Source organism: Daldinia caldariorum (assembly GCF_022478825.1).
Source record: "Daldinia caldariorum strain CBS 122874 unplaced genomic scaffold F4812scaffold_5, whole genome shotgun sequence".
Lineage (NCBI taxonomy): Eukaryota > Fungi > Ascomycota > Sordariomycetes > Xylariales > Hypoxylaceae > Daldinia > Daldinia caldariorum.
The window spans coordinates 1-16,037 of record NW_025953041.1 but is presented as its reverse complement, the minus strand read 5'-3'; the positions used below and the strand labels follow the sequence as shown (position 1 = coordinate 16,037).

Genomic DNA, 16,037 nt, shown 5'->3' with positions numbered 1-16,037 from the left:
CAAAACCGCTACCCATTAAAACAAAATAAAATTAAACTTTACTAATTTTTTAAACCTCCAACTTTGGTAAAAATTCTTTCCTCACAAATTTCCCCCCCCCCCCCCCCCCCCCCCCTTTTCTTTTTTAAAAAAGGGGGCGAGAACGAAGGGGGAGCGAGGAAGAGCCACACAACGAATAAGAAAGCAGGAACTTCTTTGAGACCGATTATATCCGTCGAGAATGAACCAATGATGGCCTGTAATACACTAAGTATTTCTTTATTGGTGATCGTCCTAGCAGGAACCTAAAGGACATATACTGGCAGGTCACAAGTAACCGCAAGGATTCCTGCTACATCTACACGACCATACCTGTCGCTGAAATTTTCACTAGCATGCCGTCCAACTGCAGCGCCTAGATTTAGTAACGCAGTAATCGTAGTAGCAATTTAGGCATATCGGCCGATACTATCGCCAAGACTAATCAGATAGAGAAAACATGAGAGTCGTGTAACCAAATATCATGATAAGGTCCCACCTCGGCAAGAAAGAATAGGCTAGTAAGAGCGTAGAAGACGGGCGTCAAATATCTGTTAGCTCGAGCTGATTTCTTTATTGCCCGACTGGATTAACCTGCCAGCATTAGTTGCATGACCAAGCATCCCGGAACGACTGCTATTACACCGGCATGTTGCCCGGAAAAAAGCCTCCGCACAAGGCACTGCGGACAACTCTCATAACAAACAGCCAACAGGAGCTATCAGGTGCTCAATCTTAACTCCGTCTGATATGCATTAATACCTAATCTTGACACGAAAAATTAGAATGAGAAAGGGGCGTTGATATTGGAATGTGGCCTTTGTGGGATTAGGTTTGGAGTCCTATCAGGGCCCGACACCTTTAGGGGTGGCGTCGTTATCGGGGATGCATATGTTGGAGTCTGCATCTAGGTACTTTGCATACACGGCTTTGATAATGTCATTCAGGTGGCGCCAGACGGAAGTAGACCACGTCAGCGGAGTCATCATCAGCCGCAGGTTCTATATCGTTGGCGGCCGCGGCCGCGACCACAGACAGGTGAGCGTGCGCAACACGACCTAGTCCCTCGACATCAAAGCGCCGGAAAAGGGGTGGAAAGTCCATGTCAAGATGCCCACTGGTCGTGGCGGACTTGCGCTCGGAGTTACCGGCGATTACATCGCCACTTTCGGAGGCGAAGACAACCCGACCCCACGTCAAACGGCGTGTTCAACGAGACGGAGGTCTACAGCGTCAAGGAAGACAGGTGGTTTAAGCAGCCGGCCATGCCGCATCCCAGGCACGGCACGGCGGCGGCCTCAGTGAACGGTCGCATCTACATCCCAGATGGCGTAATCGTCTTGGGCTCGGGACCTGTAGATATGTTTGATTCATTCGAACTGGTCCGCTAAATCTGCATTTAAGTTGTAGAATGAGCGAGACATGATCACAGTCTGTTTAGATATTAGCATAGATTTTCTTACTTATAAATATCTGTTATGCATATTGACTGACTCGATTAGAACTTAGCGACCTGGTCTATTCAACATCGCTTATATGGCTAGAGTTTGTCGGTGTTTCTACTTCATAGAAAACTATGAAGTAAGATCATAGTTGGGATTGTGACCTTTAAATTAGGTAGGTTTGTAGTGAACTTACAAAGTTGGCGGGTAGTGCAGATCAGGGATTCAGATATCCATTTTCACTTGATCCATTCTACCTTAGGTAGGTACCTACGTTAGATACCCGGTATATTTACTAGGCTAATTACCTCTTATTCGTTAAACTGAACTATCAATAAAAAAGGTATTTCCGTCCCAGCAAGCCTGAGAAAGTATGGTCAGTCTTATTAGCGAACTAGGCCGGGCCTAGAACAGCCCTGCTAGCAGTGAGACAATTGTCGACGCGGGGGTAAGCAAGCATCTGTCAACTAACACACTAGAGCGTCGTAGACATTAGCTGGCTTGGCGCTATCTCTCTATCCATACTAGTGTACGCGATGATAAGGTGACTTTCACGAACGACCTAGAGATGAGGATTTGGCAAATTTTATCGCCCTTTTTGCAGTGCCGAAGATCATTGATCGATCACTATTGACCATTGACCTTGCGGCGGCACCATGGAGAAGGGAGTCGGACAACAAGATGCGACCGCCGTTGCATCGCGGCTGGTCGACACGGGATTGGTCGGCGACAAGGACGTCGCGATTGCAATGGTTGGAGAGGAAAGGCATGCGGTTGATCCCGTTGTCGTCCGGCTTGCTGTTCGCAAGATAGACTGGTTTTTGATTCCAGCTATGACTGTTGGCTGTAAGTTCTGATCTTCTTACATATTTCACTTCTCATTAGCTTATAGCTGATCTTCACATTAAGATGGGCTCGTGTATTACGACAAGGTAGGTAGCATCATTATCATCATCATCATGCAGTTTGTATTCCATGGACTACTTGACATTATTTCAGTACTTACCTTCATACCTGTTTTAGGCTATCCTTGGATCTGCGGCCTTGTTTGGCATGACAGCAGACTTAAAGCTCAGCGTCCCAGATCCGCGGCACCCATCTACGGTTGACACGTCGCGGCTTAGCTGGGCAACGTCCATTTTCTATTTCGGCATGCTGGGCGGACTTTACCCCATGTCGTACGCTCTGCAGCGCTTCGAGACGGGACGTCTTCTCGGCGGTGTCGTTGTGCTGTGGTCCCTAATCTGCATGCTCACTGCGGCAGTGACCTCCCACCAGGGGCTATATGCGCAGCGCTTCTTCCTGGGCTTCATCGAAAGTGTTATCCCTACGGGCTTCATGTGCATCATTAGCGGGTTTTACACACAGCAAGAGCAATCCCTGCGGCAGAGCTGGTGGTTCTCCTCGACGGGGCTCTGGACGATCATAGGTGGCGCGCTTAATTATGGATTTGCCCAGATAACAGGGGGTGGTCTGCGACGTTGGCAGTATATCTACCTCCTGGCCGGATGCCTTACGTTTCTTTTCGGCCTATTCTGCTTTACCGTTCCGAGTTCGCCTGTATCGGCGTGGTTCTTAACTAAAGATGAGAGGTTCGCCGCTGTAGAAAGACTACGATACGGTCAGACTGGCGTTCGCTGCACCAAGTTCAAATGGCACCAACTAAGGGAGGCCGTGCTTGACATCAAGATCTGGCTAATAGCTATCATGATGGCCTCGGCTTATACCGTCAATGGCGCCGTTTCCGGCTTCGGTCCCTTGATTGTGTCAACGTTCGGTTGGAGCACCCTCGAGTCCATCGTCTTCCAATTCCCACTTGGAGGCTTATGTTTGATCGCAATTTTACTTACAGGCTGGCTTGGATCTCGTTACCCGAACATTCGCATATTGATGCTAATTGTATGTTGCCTTCCCGTCATAGCAGGGTGTGCTATTATCTGGAAGAGCCAGTGGACGTACCATGCTGCTGCGCCTGTGGTAGGTTATACGATTACAGGCACCTTTGGTGCCGTGGTGAGTTTGATTATTACCCTTGGGATGTCCAACGTCGCTGGACATACGAAAAAGAGCTTTACATCAGCAACTATCTTCGTAGCATATTGTGTTGGTATGAGCCCTTAACACCCCAACTCCCCATTCCAAGTATTTACATGGAACTTGATAGGAAACATCATCGGTCCGCAATTGATTAAGAGTCAGACCAAAGCATCTAACTACCCCGAGCTCTGGCTTGGGCTCATTATATGGTTCGTATGCGAATTATTTTATTGTCTCCTGCCTCCTGCCTCCTTCTCGAGTGTCTTCTAATTTGCCTGTCGCAGCTATTGTATTACAATCGCAGCTTCGATAACCCTCTTCATAGTTCTCAAATATGAAAACCACAAGAAAGAATCCGCAGTGGTGGAGGATGAAGCTGAGAGATCCAAGCTCGCATTTCAGGACCTTACTGACAAGGAAAACCCGTATTTCAGATATGTCATGTAGACTTGAAATGAAGATTAGATACGTGGGTAGCTGATGAGCAATATCAAACCTAATTGTGCGCATCACCTCCAACTCCTTCCACTAATATCAGGTACCTCAGATAGTTATTCCTATTAATTACCATCTCACCCAATTGATAGTCCTGCTGTTACTTGGTCGTCCGTGATGTTGACTTTGGTCGCGAGCCAAATATGCTTTTAAAGCGCGTGGAAAATTTGAATGCTTTCACCTCCCCTTCGGAAATAGAATCTGTGCTCATATGACTGCTTCTGCGGCGCTTTATAGCTTCACTAACTGATACCACATCGTGCAACATAGCCTCCTCCCGTGTTCCTATATATCGCAGTGCAGAGTTAAGTAGTGAGCACTAGCAATTGTTAATAAACGAGCGAAGTATTGCATACTGATGTTACCAGCGCCTCCTATTCCAAATGATCTACGGCGTTCATCTCCGGCCATTGCCAGTATACTTCAAGTTATATGGTTCGTCCCTTGGATAGGTGGATATGTCAAGAGGAAATACATATAAATGTTCTGTATAATCGGAAGTTGATGACGGACGTGTGAAAATGTTGGAATTGACACTTAGTACTAGGTTTCCCTTTTTATGGATAACGGAGAAAAGACCATTTATTGTATGTCGAGATGATGGCGTGCATTGATATTCTTAGTGGCATGATGTTCCCCCCTCGTGTCACTGGGAGACTTATTTCCCCCCTTGGAGATAACTCACTTGCTTTTCATTGGCTCCCCGCGGGTGACTCTGTGTTCGCATATCTAGAACAAGCACCGCATCGGGGTCTGATCTCGTCACATCCTAAAAAGCTTAAATAATTCCCGTGGTAATCGATCGACCATGGAGATAGGGGCGCGAAGCATTATTAGCTCTACGGCTCCCAAGGCCGCTAGATGGTGATTTCATCTGACGGCTTGGAGTTAGATTTTGCTGGCTTTCCCCAAGGGATCATCGTAGTCTCAAATCAGTTACAGGTATGTAACTATCAACCAATTGCCAATTAAATGATACTTGTATAAAAGCTGCCGGGGAGTGTAAAGTGGAAGTTTCTTAATTGGGACAATTGCATAAGGGAAGACATCCGTTTTTTTTGGTTTTTTTTTTTTCCTTAGAGACCTTGGTATCCGAGATGCCTGGATATATGGCCTTATTACTGGCTTCGATACTGTGTATGGTGTTTTCGCAGTTTGCGCGAAGTTAGGTGAGCTTGTTGGTGTAGAATGTAGAATATGAAATAGAGGTACCTATTAAAAGGTACCTGTTGTCTGGCCTAGCGTTGCGTCATAGACGTGGATACCTCATTCCGATCAATGATCAATGCACCGATATGTCGATATACCAATATCTCCCAATCTTAGCACTGTTAAATGCATGCGATACTTATCAGAATATCTTGATTCTTGACAACATGCAACATTAACATACAACATTCGGCTTTTGCGACTTGCCCAAAAGCCAATCTCAAGTCTCTACCATAACATAACCATGGCTATAAATGCGCCAACCCCTTTCTACTCTAGGATACCCGATATAAGATTGGAGGACTACCTCGATGATAAGCTTCAATCTAGTACCGACTTCGAAAACCTTGACAACTTACTAGCTAGTGTTGAAGTTCAACGCAACCAGCTCCAGGTACAGCTCGACAATGCTACCAGAGAGCTTGAAGATGCTCGTCGTGCGGCTGAGGACCACCAAGGAGGAATCGCCCGGTCGATCCGCGAATTTAATGCGCTTCAAGAGAGCATCGACGCCCGCCTGAAGATAGTCGCCGAGTCTAGCGCACCCGACGAAGCCATACGACGCCTCGAACAACCCATGAAGCAGATTCGGAAGGTCGAGCTCGCCCACCAATACGTGTCGCTGCTACAGGATGTCGAGAACCTTAGACATGAAGCCCGATCTCATCTTCCCCAAAGCCCCAAAGCCGCATTACAGCCTTACTCGAGACTCAAAGAGCTGAGTGTACGATTGAAGGAGCTACAGGGAGCCGCCGATCAAGCTGCTACGCATCTTGTAAGCTATGTGGAGGGAATCACGAAGAGCTTATGGGACGAGATGAAGAATACCATGTCTGAGGAATTAGAGAATGTTTTAAAGAAGCGCAATTGGCCTCAGGGAGTAGACACCGATGCCGAGATGGATGCTGAATGGTTACAGTGCTTTGAGAGGCTTATCGATCTGCAGGCACCTGAGGTGCTTCACTCTGATAAAGTAGTTTCGTTACTTCCTTTCGAGGTGATGGCGAAACCATTCATCCAGTGGTTCCGATTCCAGTTTATGGGCAATAATGCGACAAGTGGTCCTCAGTCGTTTGGGACTTTCTGCGTGCCTCAGTTCCTAGCATTAATAGATAAATGGGAGGGTTTCTTTCGAGACAACGTGGCCTATATCCTAGCATCTCGGTTTCAGGATAGCAGAGTACAGGGTCGATCAGTCTACATTGATCCTGCCTGCGCTTTAATCACGGTGTTGCTACCTGTGATGAGAGAGAAGATTAACACTCTAGTACAACATGGCCTTAAGAACCCACAGTATTTAAGCAGCCTCATGATACAGCTTATGGATCTTGACGACGAGATACGATCGAGGTACAATTACGACGGCGGCGATCTGGACCAAGGCTGGGCCGGTCTCACCTCGGAAGTGCTGGAAAAGCATTTTGAGGATTGGTTCAAGGCAGAGAAAGACTTTGCTTTAGAGCGGTACCAGGTCATTATGGACACCCCAGATTCTCGAAACATTGATTATGATTACAGCACTGCTGGTAAGATGAAGCCAACCTTTGGTGCTGTGAGAGTAACGGACTTGTTGAAATCTGTCACGTCTCAATACGAGCGAGTTCGAAGATTCTCCCACAAACTCCGATTCCTCATAGATATCCAGCTGGAAATCCTAGATGACTACCATGACCGCTTCAAAGATTCATTAGATGCATACTATACAATCACCTCAACCCTAGGTCGTACTCTTCATGGCGTGACTAAGGAGCAGGCTGCTGCCTTGGAAGGTACGGGTGCGTTTGAGACTCTCTGCAAAGTCTTGGGCAGCTCCGATCATATAATTGCTACTCTGAAGGATTGGAGTAACGAAGAGGTAATTCTTTTTTTTTTTTTTTCGTCAGAAATATCACATCGCCTTGGACCCGTCGCTGATTTTATAGTTTTTTGTATCCATGTGGGAGCAGCTCCAAGCTAGAGCTAAAAAAGCCAACGGCGACGGCAATATTGCTACGGGAATGAGCTATGAAAATGTAAAGGATAAAACCTCAGCAGATGTTGGCTCTGATGGTGATGGTGGCATATTATTTGACGAGACCATCGCGGCATACACTCGCCGCCGAAAAACTGCCGAGGAATATCTGGTCACAGCCCTTATCGACTCTCACCAGAAAGCATTTCGCCCGTACTTCGCTAAGGCCCAGTGGACTACGATTAGTGCTAATACACATTGTAAGCTCTACTCCTCGGAACCTATGAGAAATTTACATGCTGATGAATTCACAGTGGAAACTTCTCAGCTTTCTATAACTCCAGAGTTAGATGAACCCTTGAAGGTGCGTTTTCGCCGCCTAATATGAGTTTGCAATATTGTAGCTGACATTGTGACATTACTCTAGATACTGAAACGAAACCTTAATTTTCTGGCTTCCGTCCTGAGCGCTGCTGTATATCGTCGGGTATGGCGAGAAGCATTGGAGAAGCTACAGGATACGATATGGACAACTGTGCTCATGGCGCAGAGTTTTACGACGCTGGGTGCCGCCCAGTTCGCCAGGGATTTAGAAGCTATCGCCTCTCTTGTAGACCACAACATCCCCGATGGCTCCATTGCACTAGGTACGCTGCAGGATGGAGTGAAGCTGTTGAACTTGCCTCTCGAAGCCACAGACGGGGTTATATCCCTGCGACAAGCCAGCGACCGTGCCTTTACAGATAACGCCGAAGCCAAAAAGCTTTTGGCCGAACTAGATATAGAATCGCTCACACCCGCGAATGCCAGGAAGATCCTACAGAGGCGGGTCGAGAATAGCGAATAGATGAAAATTTACCTGCCTACTTTCTATAGGCCCCGAATCTAAATTCAATGTTCGCCCTTAATTCCGGTCCAAGTGCGAAATGTTAAATTGCTCCCAAATGCGATCTATCGTGATAATACCCCCCCTCCTTTTTACCTTGCGCATCTTTGGTTGAAACACAACGCCTTGTCAATACACATAATCTAAGTCTAGATCTTCATTATCCTCCCTGTTGATGTTTTTTCTATTCGAGTTCTCTTTTTCCTTTTTTTCTTTCTTCTTGTTTGCTCTTTCTAGCTAAGAGCACGCATCGTAGCCTCCACAACGGCAAAGGTCCCCGCGCTGACGGGCATAGCTCGCAAGAGCGTGGGGCCGATGCCCTTCCAGAAGCCGCGCATGCCCTCGGCCCTCCAGGTCTGCGCGAAGCAGTCGCGCATGGACTTGTAGCGGGCGTCGGGGCCGAAGCCGTCGGTCTGCATCTTGCTCTTGACGACGTCGAAGGGGTAGCTCGCGAGCCAGAGGGCCTCGCCGGCGAGGCCGCCGTACAGCGCGACCTTGTAGCTGGGGATCTCGGAGCGGGCGATGCGGTTGCGCGCCGCGTCCGCCGTCATCAGGTACTCGAACGTCAGGAACCAGGTGCCGTAGGCGGCGGCCTCGCGCCAGACGGTCACGGCCTCCCCGCGGTACAGGCCGCGCAGGACGCCGCCGCCGCGCGACGACAGCTGCCGCACGCAGTCGAGCGGGCCCGAGTAGAGGCGCGCGGCGCCGTGGGGTTGCGTCTGCAGGCGGATGCGCACGTGCTCGATGGGGCCCGAGATGACGGAGTTGGCGACGCCCGCGAAGGCGCCGGCCGCGAAGTACTGGCCGAAAGTCAAGTCCTTGGAGGAGGAGGCATTTTTAGCGTTTTGCCTCTCGAAGTAGCGTCGCGCATACCCAAAGGCACCGAATTGGATGGATACGCAGGCGCCGATACCCAGGAGTGGCGTTAGCGTGCCCTTGTAGAAGGCGAGGGGCCCCTCTTTGGCGTAGATGGAAGTGGCGGCGTCGAGGGCGGATTTGTATGCCGTGCTTGTTTGCAGCCGGACTTTGACGATGTCGAAGGGTTGGCCTAGGAGGGGGTTAGCGATAAGGTTGAGGGAGGTTAGATTTTTTTAAGTAAATGTTAATGTAGGTAGCTGTAGAGGAACATCTTAAGCCTCTTTCGCTTCATGAGTAACATAACTCTTAAAGTCATCCTAACTTTGATGCTGTTTCGAAATATCTAAATCTTACCTATGAGAACCTGTGCAACACCTCCAGCAGCTCCCGCAAGTAAATCCTTTGCCGTGTCAAGAGCGCCGCCTTTGGCATCGACGTCCTGTGCTGCGTCCGCCATCCCTCTGTCCCCCGCGCGCGCGATGGAATTAAAACCCCGGAGAAAAATATATGAAGTCGTTGACTTGCTTATATGTCTTATCTTATGTCTTTTCAAGAAATAAATGTAGGTAGGTACCTAAGGTATCAATTAACTTTTAAGGTTATTAAACCGGAGACAATTCGTGGCTGGTGATAATGTCGTTCAACCGTTAAATAGGTAACCTTCGCCGATATAGGAGACTGGGATAAAAATGAGATAAGGTAAACAACAACATGGCGGCTGAAGTTGAGAAGAGGTGAGATATGGAATTCATTATCATTCGTTTGTGGGGTGCCGAGACTATGAAAAGTTTTATCGATAGCGGAGGGTCAGACCTGTCAGGTAACACGGTAGGTACCCTAGCAGCCTAGGTACGCTTACATAGTAGAATATGGCGTAATCCAGAACGTTAATTGACTGCTCCGAAGCTAAGCGCAGTGCTTATTGAAGTCTACTTAAAGTAGGTGGTGCCTGGAGGTAGGTGACTTGACTTTTTTTTAGCCCAGGTCCAGCTCGTCCGGATTAGTAGGAAGGCTGTCTGTGCGCAACATTCTAGGCGTTTTGATTGGGTGCCCTGCTGATGAAGAAAGGTTTCATTGGATGCATCCCTAGTGTTTTTACCTTTTTACCGTGGGGACCCTTGTCATTCCCGACACGCACTGACCATTCCCATCAACGACTACTGGCCCAAAACAGCTACCTATATACCTTCAATTATACTCACCCTACGTTGGTAGTCACTGGAAAATACTGCGAATGGAAAGTTATTAAGGGAGAAATATTTGAAATATATTTTCATAATCTTAACAATTATATTTAACTAAGACGTACCTAAGGTTATTGCGCGGTGGAAGAAGTTACGTTATCAGGAGTCTCGCTTGAGCAATTGAGATTCCTTGGGAACAAAGGAATTCTATTATATAACTTTGACTTTGAAGCTATCGTAGTTAGAGTTCCTCACGGAACAACGAAATTTTTACCCTACCTCATGCTCTGCGACGTTATGTGACGTGACATTTGTTTTTAATATGTATGTAGACCTTATGTAAACAATTATCATACAAGGATCACCAGATATATACGAACTGGTAAAGGGTTTCCCCAAAGTAAAAACTTTAGAAAGGATCTTCCGTACGGAGAGGCGTAATCCAGCGGGCGCTCGATGTATATCGTAGCTCGAGGATCCGTACATAAACCTTTCGAGCCGTGGCCAAAGGGTGCCAAGTGAAAGTTCGGGCTGTTGCGATATCCCCAAGGTGGCCTCATGTATAAAAGAAAGTAAACGCTGAAAATGAAAAAGATAAGGAACAACTAGAATTAACCTTTCGTATTTTCCCAGCCTGTTTTTGACCGGTCGAGTTAACGAAACCATGTAAGTGAACTACCAAACTTACCTCGCTGTGTCATGAGGTGAAGTTGAATACCAAAAGTATAACCTCCTATCCCAGCTAGAAACTCCAACCTACGTAGTGGTGGATATTACGATCGTACGTATTTCAATATACTCTAAGTAGGTGCGCTTCGCCACATCGAGGTATCTGTTCTACACTCCTACAAATATACCTAAAGTATTCATCGTATTAGATATAAGGTTATGGAAGTACCTGGGACCGCTAGGAAGTGGAAGCCTTGGCCTCGATGGAATTACCTTTCGAAAGCCGATAATTTGTACCCAGTACTGAAATCTTATGACAGGTACCTAGGTACCTAGAGAGTATACCAATACTGAGCTTGCCTACGGACGATCCGGGGCGGCGACTTCCAACGTAGACCGGACCTACCTAGGTATTCATGAAGGTTAGAGTTACCCTCTGGCACTTTCTTAACCGTATCTAGATGGTTGGGTATTCTAAAATAATAGTAGACAATTCATAGTTGCAAGTTATCGCCTACCTACCTAGTCATAATGAATTCGCCTATAAATATTTGCCCTCCCCGATGATATTGTCCATCGCTCTCCTCGAAGCATTCCTGACAACAACCTGCTACTCCTTTCTCTTGAGCTTCAATCTCGATATTCATCAACGACTATATCATTTCATACACATAATCCATCAAGCCGACTCTTTAGCAAAATACACACTGCTTACTTCTACCCAGACCTTCAACTCAACATGACGAAGAAGGGTTATATTTTGAAGTTCTGCGTCAGCGGAAGTAGCCGGTTCTTTCCTTCCACAAGCCCGATCGGAGTAGCCGTCGCCTGTCTGATCAATCATGAAGGGGGGGGCATCTAAAACCTACGCAGAGCCCATGAACATTACAGATAATCCGGCCAACAGTTATAGGGCCACTTTATCTGCCATTATATTGGCACTTTATAAAGTACTTGAGCTCCATAAAGAGCTCAAGATACGTTCCCAGTTGAATGTGTCCATTGCTACGGACTCGCTATCCGCTCAGCATTGCATGATACATTCAATCAACTGCTATTCCGCCAACTGCTGGAGGAACAACCGAGGTGAACCTGTTGCAAATTGGGATCTTCTAGCAAGAATCGTCGAGCTAGAAGTTGGTGTCAAGTCTCTTGGACGCCTAACATACAATTATATCCCAGAGCAGTTCAACACGGTCGCCAGACGCGCTTCCAGCAAGGCGCTAGACGAATATTACCTTAATGCCTCAAGGGTATCAATATCAAGTCTTACCCAGCCGATATCGCGGGGATCAATGTTCGAGGAGGAGGAGGACTACGACGACGACGAGGAAGACGAGGAAGACGAGGGAGACGAGGGAGAGTGTCACGGTACTGTCCTTATAAGTGAAGATGGTATCATCAACCCATTGAGTTAACATCGATCTACCTTTTGGTAGTGTAGCGATTTGATGGCTATCTTCGGACTCCGTCTCTTGCTCGTTGTAAGAGTTCGGAAGATAGCTATCAAATCGCTACACTACCAAATGGTAGATTAATGCCTGTCAGCAGTCTCACTTGAGACTCCTTGAAACAAAGGAATTATTCTATATATAGCTTTGGCTTCAAAGCAACTATAGATAGAGTTCCTTGCGGAACAACGAAGTTGTTTTTACCTACCTCATGCTCTGCGACGTGACAATGCCAACTCGAGGGGTTGACGATGCTATCTTCACCTATAAGCACAGTACCGTGACACATGTACATATACCTTGTAGGATTAGATGGTTAAGCTATCACAAATAGAAACGAAGATACTATGGATAATCCAATATGCCCTTTAAAGCCCCGGTGACCTCGAGCGCTTCCTTCATGGCTCGTAGATGACGTTGTCGGCGTAGGAGGAGCGTCTGTATTTGTAGCTTCTGGAAGTGGCGTCGAAGTGTGAGTTGTAGACGGAGAACTGGAACTCACAAGTTCCGATGAGATAGACGTGCTCCGCGTTCCCGATGTCGTAGTGGTGGTTGTTGTTACTTCCGAAGAACTTGTCTCCTCAATAGACGACGTGCTCGGGCCACTTGAGGATGATGGGGTAATTTTACTAGATTCTGTCGTAGAACTAGACGACGGCGACGGCGTACTAGCGTCGCCTAACATCGATTTGACCCATTCTGCAGCTGCGTCGGAGTACACGTCGAAATAATTCAAGTGATGCTCAACGTTATACGCTCGTTTACCATCGCCCTGCGCGCAAATCGGATCATCCCCTTGACACCAGTCTCGGAGTACTCCTGCGAAGTTGTGGAGGCCTTCAAGTTGCGCGCCGCCCCGGGGAAATAACCCGTTGAACGGGGCGCCCTCCAGCGTGTTATACGGCTGTTTCGCAGTGTGGCGTGTATCGCCAAAAAGAAGGGCAGCAGCAAGTACACATCGAGTTATCGCGTTAGAAAAAAAAAGATTCTCCTCCCTACGGTGTTCCGTACACGAGATACATAAATACGAGATGGTTAGGGGATCCAAACTTACCGGCACGCCCGGGAGCTGAATCCGGATCTAAACCCGGGGTAGTAGGCGTCGTGCAGCCCTGGAAGAAAACACCGCCGCCGCCACCGAGGATATCGCCCAGAACATGCGCGCCCTGGGAGTAACCGCTGACGACGAGCTTCGCGCGCGGACACCTCTTGTTATACGCGGTTATCTGCTCGACACCAGCTTTCCGGCCTTCCTCCACGGCGCCGCAATACTCGACCTCGAGGGCGTTGTTGAACGCGACGTCCTCGTAGTCGCAGCTCTCGAGCCCCGCGCAGATGGCCTGGACGAGCTTCCCCTGGCGCCCCGGGTACGGCTCGTTGTTGCCGCGCGACAGGAAGATGTGGACGTCGGTGCACGCGTCCGCGCCCGTCTCCTGCGCTAAAGCGACCGCCGCCGCCGATAATATTAGCAAAGCCCGGCGTCGAAGATCCGGCATGGCGAAGACAGAGGCTTGCGAAGTACCTGGTATTATTACCTAGACCGCGCGATTGCGACTAGAACCAGCGGTCTTAGATACGTTTTTATTTTATTTTATGAAACCGGGGGGGGGGGGGGGTGAAAATCATCGCCTTTTTGAATTGTTTACCTTGCTCGGATTAGGAGGATCCTAGCCAGGTTAGCAGGAGTAACCAATAGCGTGTTGGTGCTGGCGGACCAAGCGATAAGGTGACATCAATATATTCGAACTTGTATTCAACTCCATCAGCTACTATATACCTCTACCTCGCGGTGTCTGAAATAAATACGCCTGTTTAAATATCGAGTTATTAACATGTCTCCATCTACAAGGTATGCCTTAAGTCTCATCCAATTAAATGAAAGGTAGCTGGGAGGTGCATATGTGAGAAACAGTAAGGAGGATATTCGGCTCGGTTATAGTCTAATACTAAAGCAGGGGTCGACAAAGGAATAGTAAACAGGCCTAAGACGACCAGTATTCTTCATCTACCTAGACATCGGTCTTTCCTATCCACTTCCGTTTCTATGTCTCTTATTGGTAACTTATTCCATAGAGACTTAATTTGCATAACTTCCACTAGTCAAAATGAACTGTATTCTCTCACTTTAATTTCCATCCGCTCCATACATACTACCTGGTAGGTAACTTCATTCGCAATGTCTACGGGTGCGGCCTTGAACCCTGGAGCATTACCAGCAGGTATTGAATGACCCCCTAAGGCTGGCCTGAAGGATAAGTACTTACCTATCTACAAGCCATTACCTCAACTCTCGGGACTATAAACCCGGATGATCTAACTGGAGATATACTTACCATTAAGGTTTAAAGCTGTCGTAGGCGCTTTGGATGATGACTTGCTCAACAGTAACGTCAAAATGTTGGTGTAGGGGCTGGGAATATAGCTATTAAACTAGAACACCTACTACCAAAAGGTCGAACGATGCTAACTCGAGGGGTTGACTTGTTATCTCCACCTAGGTATAAGGACAGTACCGTGGCAAGTTGTGAGATGCCATGTGCTTGCTAGATAGGTTAGTATATTACGTCTATATCTCATTATATTTCATTAACCATCATCTATAAAGCTATCTAATCTAAAGGCTTTGCAGACTCCTTGCCAGCTCACTAAGAACGAAGTAGCAGAATATTTACTATATTATGTGATATAGTTTCATCTCACTGTCGCTATATCGACAGCTACCTAAAAATCCTACTTCATTGAAAACGTCGAAGAGGTGAACTAGCAAGTTGAAAACTATACCTGGTAAATGGGAACTCGGAATGCAAACATGTCGTCTAAATCACCGGAATTGGAATCCAAATATACGGTGGGTGTTAGTAGGTACGTACGTATGATATAAAGCAATAAACAAGTAAATCAAATAACAATGGGGGTGAGACTAGTATATTGATAATGTCTAGGGAAAGAAGAATCTATTTGAGGCTAGTTAGCAGTGTGATGTCCTTTTATACAGTAATAGTGGGTACACTGTTCTTTCCTCCAATATTAGCAATAAGGCACTTTATCCCCGATAAGGTGCTTACGCGTTGATGTTATACAACCACTACTTACTTTATTTTCTTTTTGCAATTGATTAATTGCGAAGTTAATTATATAATGGAAAAGAATTTTATAAAAAAAAAAAAAAAAAAAAAAACCTTATAATAGCGCGTGCTTACGTTGGTCCGAATATATATTAATATATATATATAGATTAATTTGCATATAATTTAAAATATATTTATAATAATATATATTTGTACTAATATGTTATACACTTTTATAATAAGTTAAAGTTAAAAATGTAATAGCTTAAATTAAAAGCTATTCCACATATTAAGCCGTATTAATTTATGTTATATTATTATATATTTAAGTTAATTAATAAATTCTTATATAATATCCTTTATTATAGTTAATATTTATATTTAACTGTAATAATTTATTATTATAATAATATATAATTGTTTTTAAGCTTTTTATATTTTACTTATTTTTTTAAACATAAATTAATTTAATTATTTTTTATTAATAATTTTATAATTTTATTTAATAATATTTTAATTATAATATTAGTTAGGTTATATATATTATAAATTTAATAAATATTATTTATTTTTCAATTTTTATAAAATTGTTATAAAGTTATTAAATTAATTATTAATTTTTTTATTAGTGTTTTTTATTTATATTAAATATTAATATAAAGAAAAAAAATCGGTATATAAAATAAAAAAAGCTTTTAAAATTAATAATTAATTTAAAATAATATTAATAAAGTAATAAATAATAAAATTTATATTAAAATTTTATATT

At 45.6% G+C, this 16,037-nt stretch overlaps 7 protein-coding genes across 7 annotated transcripts; 5 read left to right on the top strand and 2 right to left on the bottom strand.

Moving 5' to 3' along the window:
• Window positions 1-954: 954 nt before the first annotated feature.
• On the top strand, window positions 955-1,323 carry F4812DRAFT_457611 (uncharacterized protein; the record flags this gene model as incomplete). The annotated part of the gene is made up of 2 exons (XM_047937203.1): window positions 955-1,056; window positions 1,081-1,323. 2 exons carry the CDS (start codon window positions 955-957, stop codon window positions 1,321-1,323), a joined length of 345 nt encoding a protein of 114 aa, XP_047791381.1.
• A 494-nt stretch (window positions 1,324-1,817) lies between these two features.
• On the top strand, window positions 1,818-4,018 carry F4812DRAFT_318396 (MFS general substrate transporter). Its single transcript, XM_047931409.1, has 5 exons — window positions 1,818-2,306; window positions 2,370-2,392; window positions 2,484-3,567; window positions 3,625-3,706; window positions 3,782-4,018. Exons 1-5 carry the CDS (start codon window positions 2,117-2,119, stop codon window positions 3,942-3,944), a joined length of 1,542 nt encoding a protein of 513 aa, XP_047791380.1. The 5' UTR covers window positions 1,818-2,116; the 3' UTR covers window positions 3,945-4,018.
• A 1,333-nt stretch (window positions 4,019-5,351) lies between these two features.
• F4812DRAFT_421943 (TIP-1 family-domain-containing protein) lies at window positions 5,352-8,702 on the top strand. Its single transcript, XM_047933603.1, has 4 exons — window positions 5,352-7,056; window positions 7,124-7,412; window positions 7,467-7,516; window positions 7,580-8,702. Exons 1-4 carry the CDS (start codon window positions 5,446-5,448, stop codon window positions 7,997-7,999), a joined length of 2,370 nt encoding a protein of 789 aa, XP_047791379.1. The 5' UTR covers window positions 5,352-5,445; the 3' UTR covers window positions 8,000-8,702.
• F4812DRAFT_318374 (mitochondrial carrier) lies at window positions 8,136-9,448 on the bottom strand. Its single transcript, XM_047931408.1, has 2 exons — window positions 9,251-9,448; window positions 8,136-9,086 (listed from the first exon to the last, which is right to left on the bottom strand). Exons 1-2 carry the CDS (start codon window positions 9,351-9,353, stop codon window positions 8,272-8,274), a joined length of 918 nt encoding a protein of 305 aa, XP_047791378.1. The 5' UTR covers window positions 9,354-9,448; the 3' UTR covers window positions 8,136-8,271.
• Window positions 9,449-9,886: 438 nt separating this feature from the next.
• Window positions 9,887-10,358, top strand: F4812DRAFT_421940 (uncharacterized protein). The gene has a single exon (XM_047933602.1). It carries the CDS (start codon window positions 9,955-9,957, stop codon window positions 10,192-10,194), a length of 240 nt encoding a protein of 79 aa, XP_047791377.1. The 5' UTR covers window positions 9,887-9,954; the 3' UTR covers window positions 10,195-10,358.
• A 1,060-nt stretch (window positions 10,359-11,418) lies between these two features.
• F4812DRAFT_470194 (uncharacterized protein) lies at window positions 11,419-12,167 on the top strand (the record flags this gene model as incomplete). The annotated part of the gene is made up of 1 exon (XM_047938948.1): window positions 11,419-12,167. The coding sequence occupies exon 1, from the start codon at window positions 11,592-11,594 to the stop codon at window positions 12,165-12,167; it is 576 nt and encodes a 191-aa protein (XP_047791376.1). The 5' UTR covers window positions 11,419-11,591.
• A 349-nt stretch (window positions 12,168-12,516) lies between these two features.
• On the bottom strand, window positions 12,517-13,696 carry F4812DRAFT_457606 (carbohydrate esterase family 5 protein; the record flags this gene model as incomplete). Its single annotated transcript, XM_047937202.1, has 2 exons — window positions 12,517-13,104; window positions 13,229-13,696. The coding sequence occupies 2 exons, from the start codon at window positions 13,694-13,696 to the stop codon at window positions 12,517-12,519; spliced, it is 1,056 nt and encodes a 351-aa protein (XP_047791375.1).
• Between the last annotated feature and the right edge of the window lie 2,341 nt (window positions 13,697-16,037).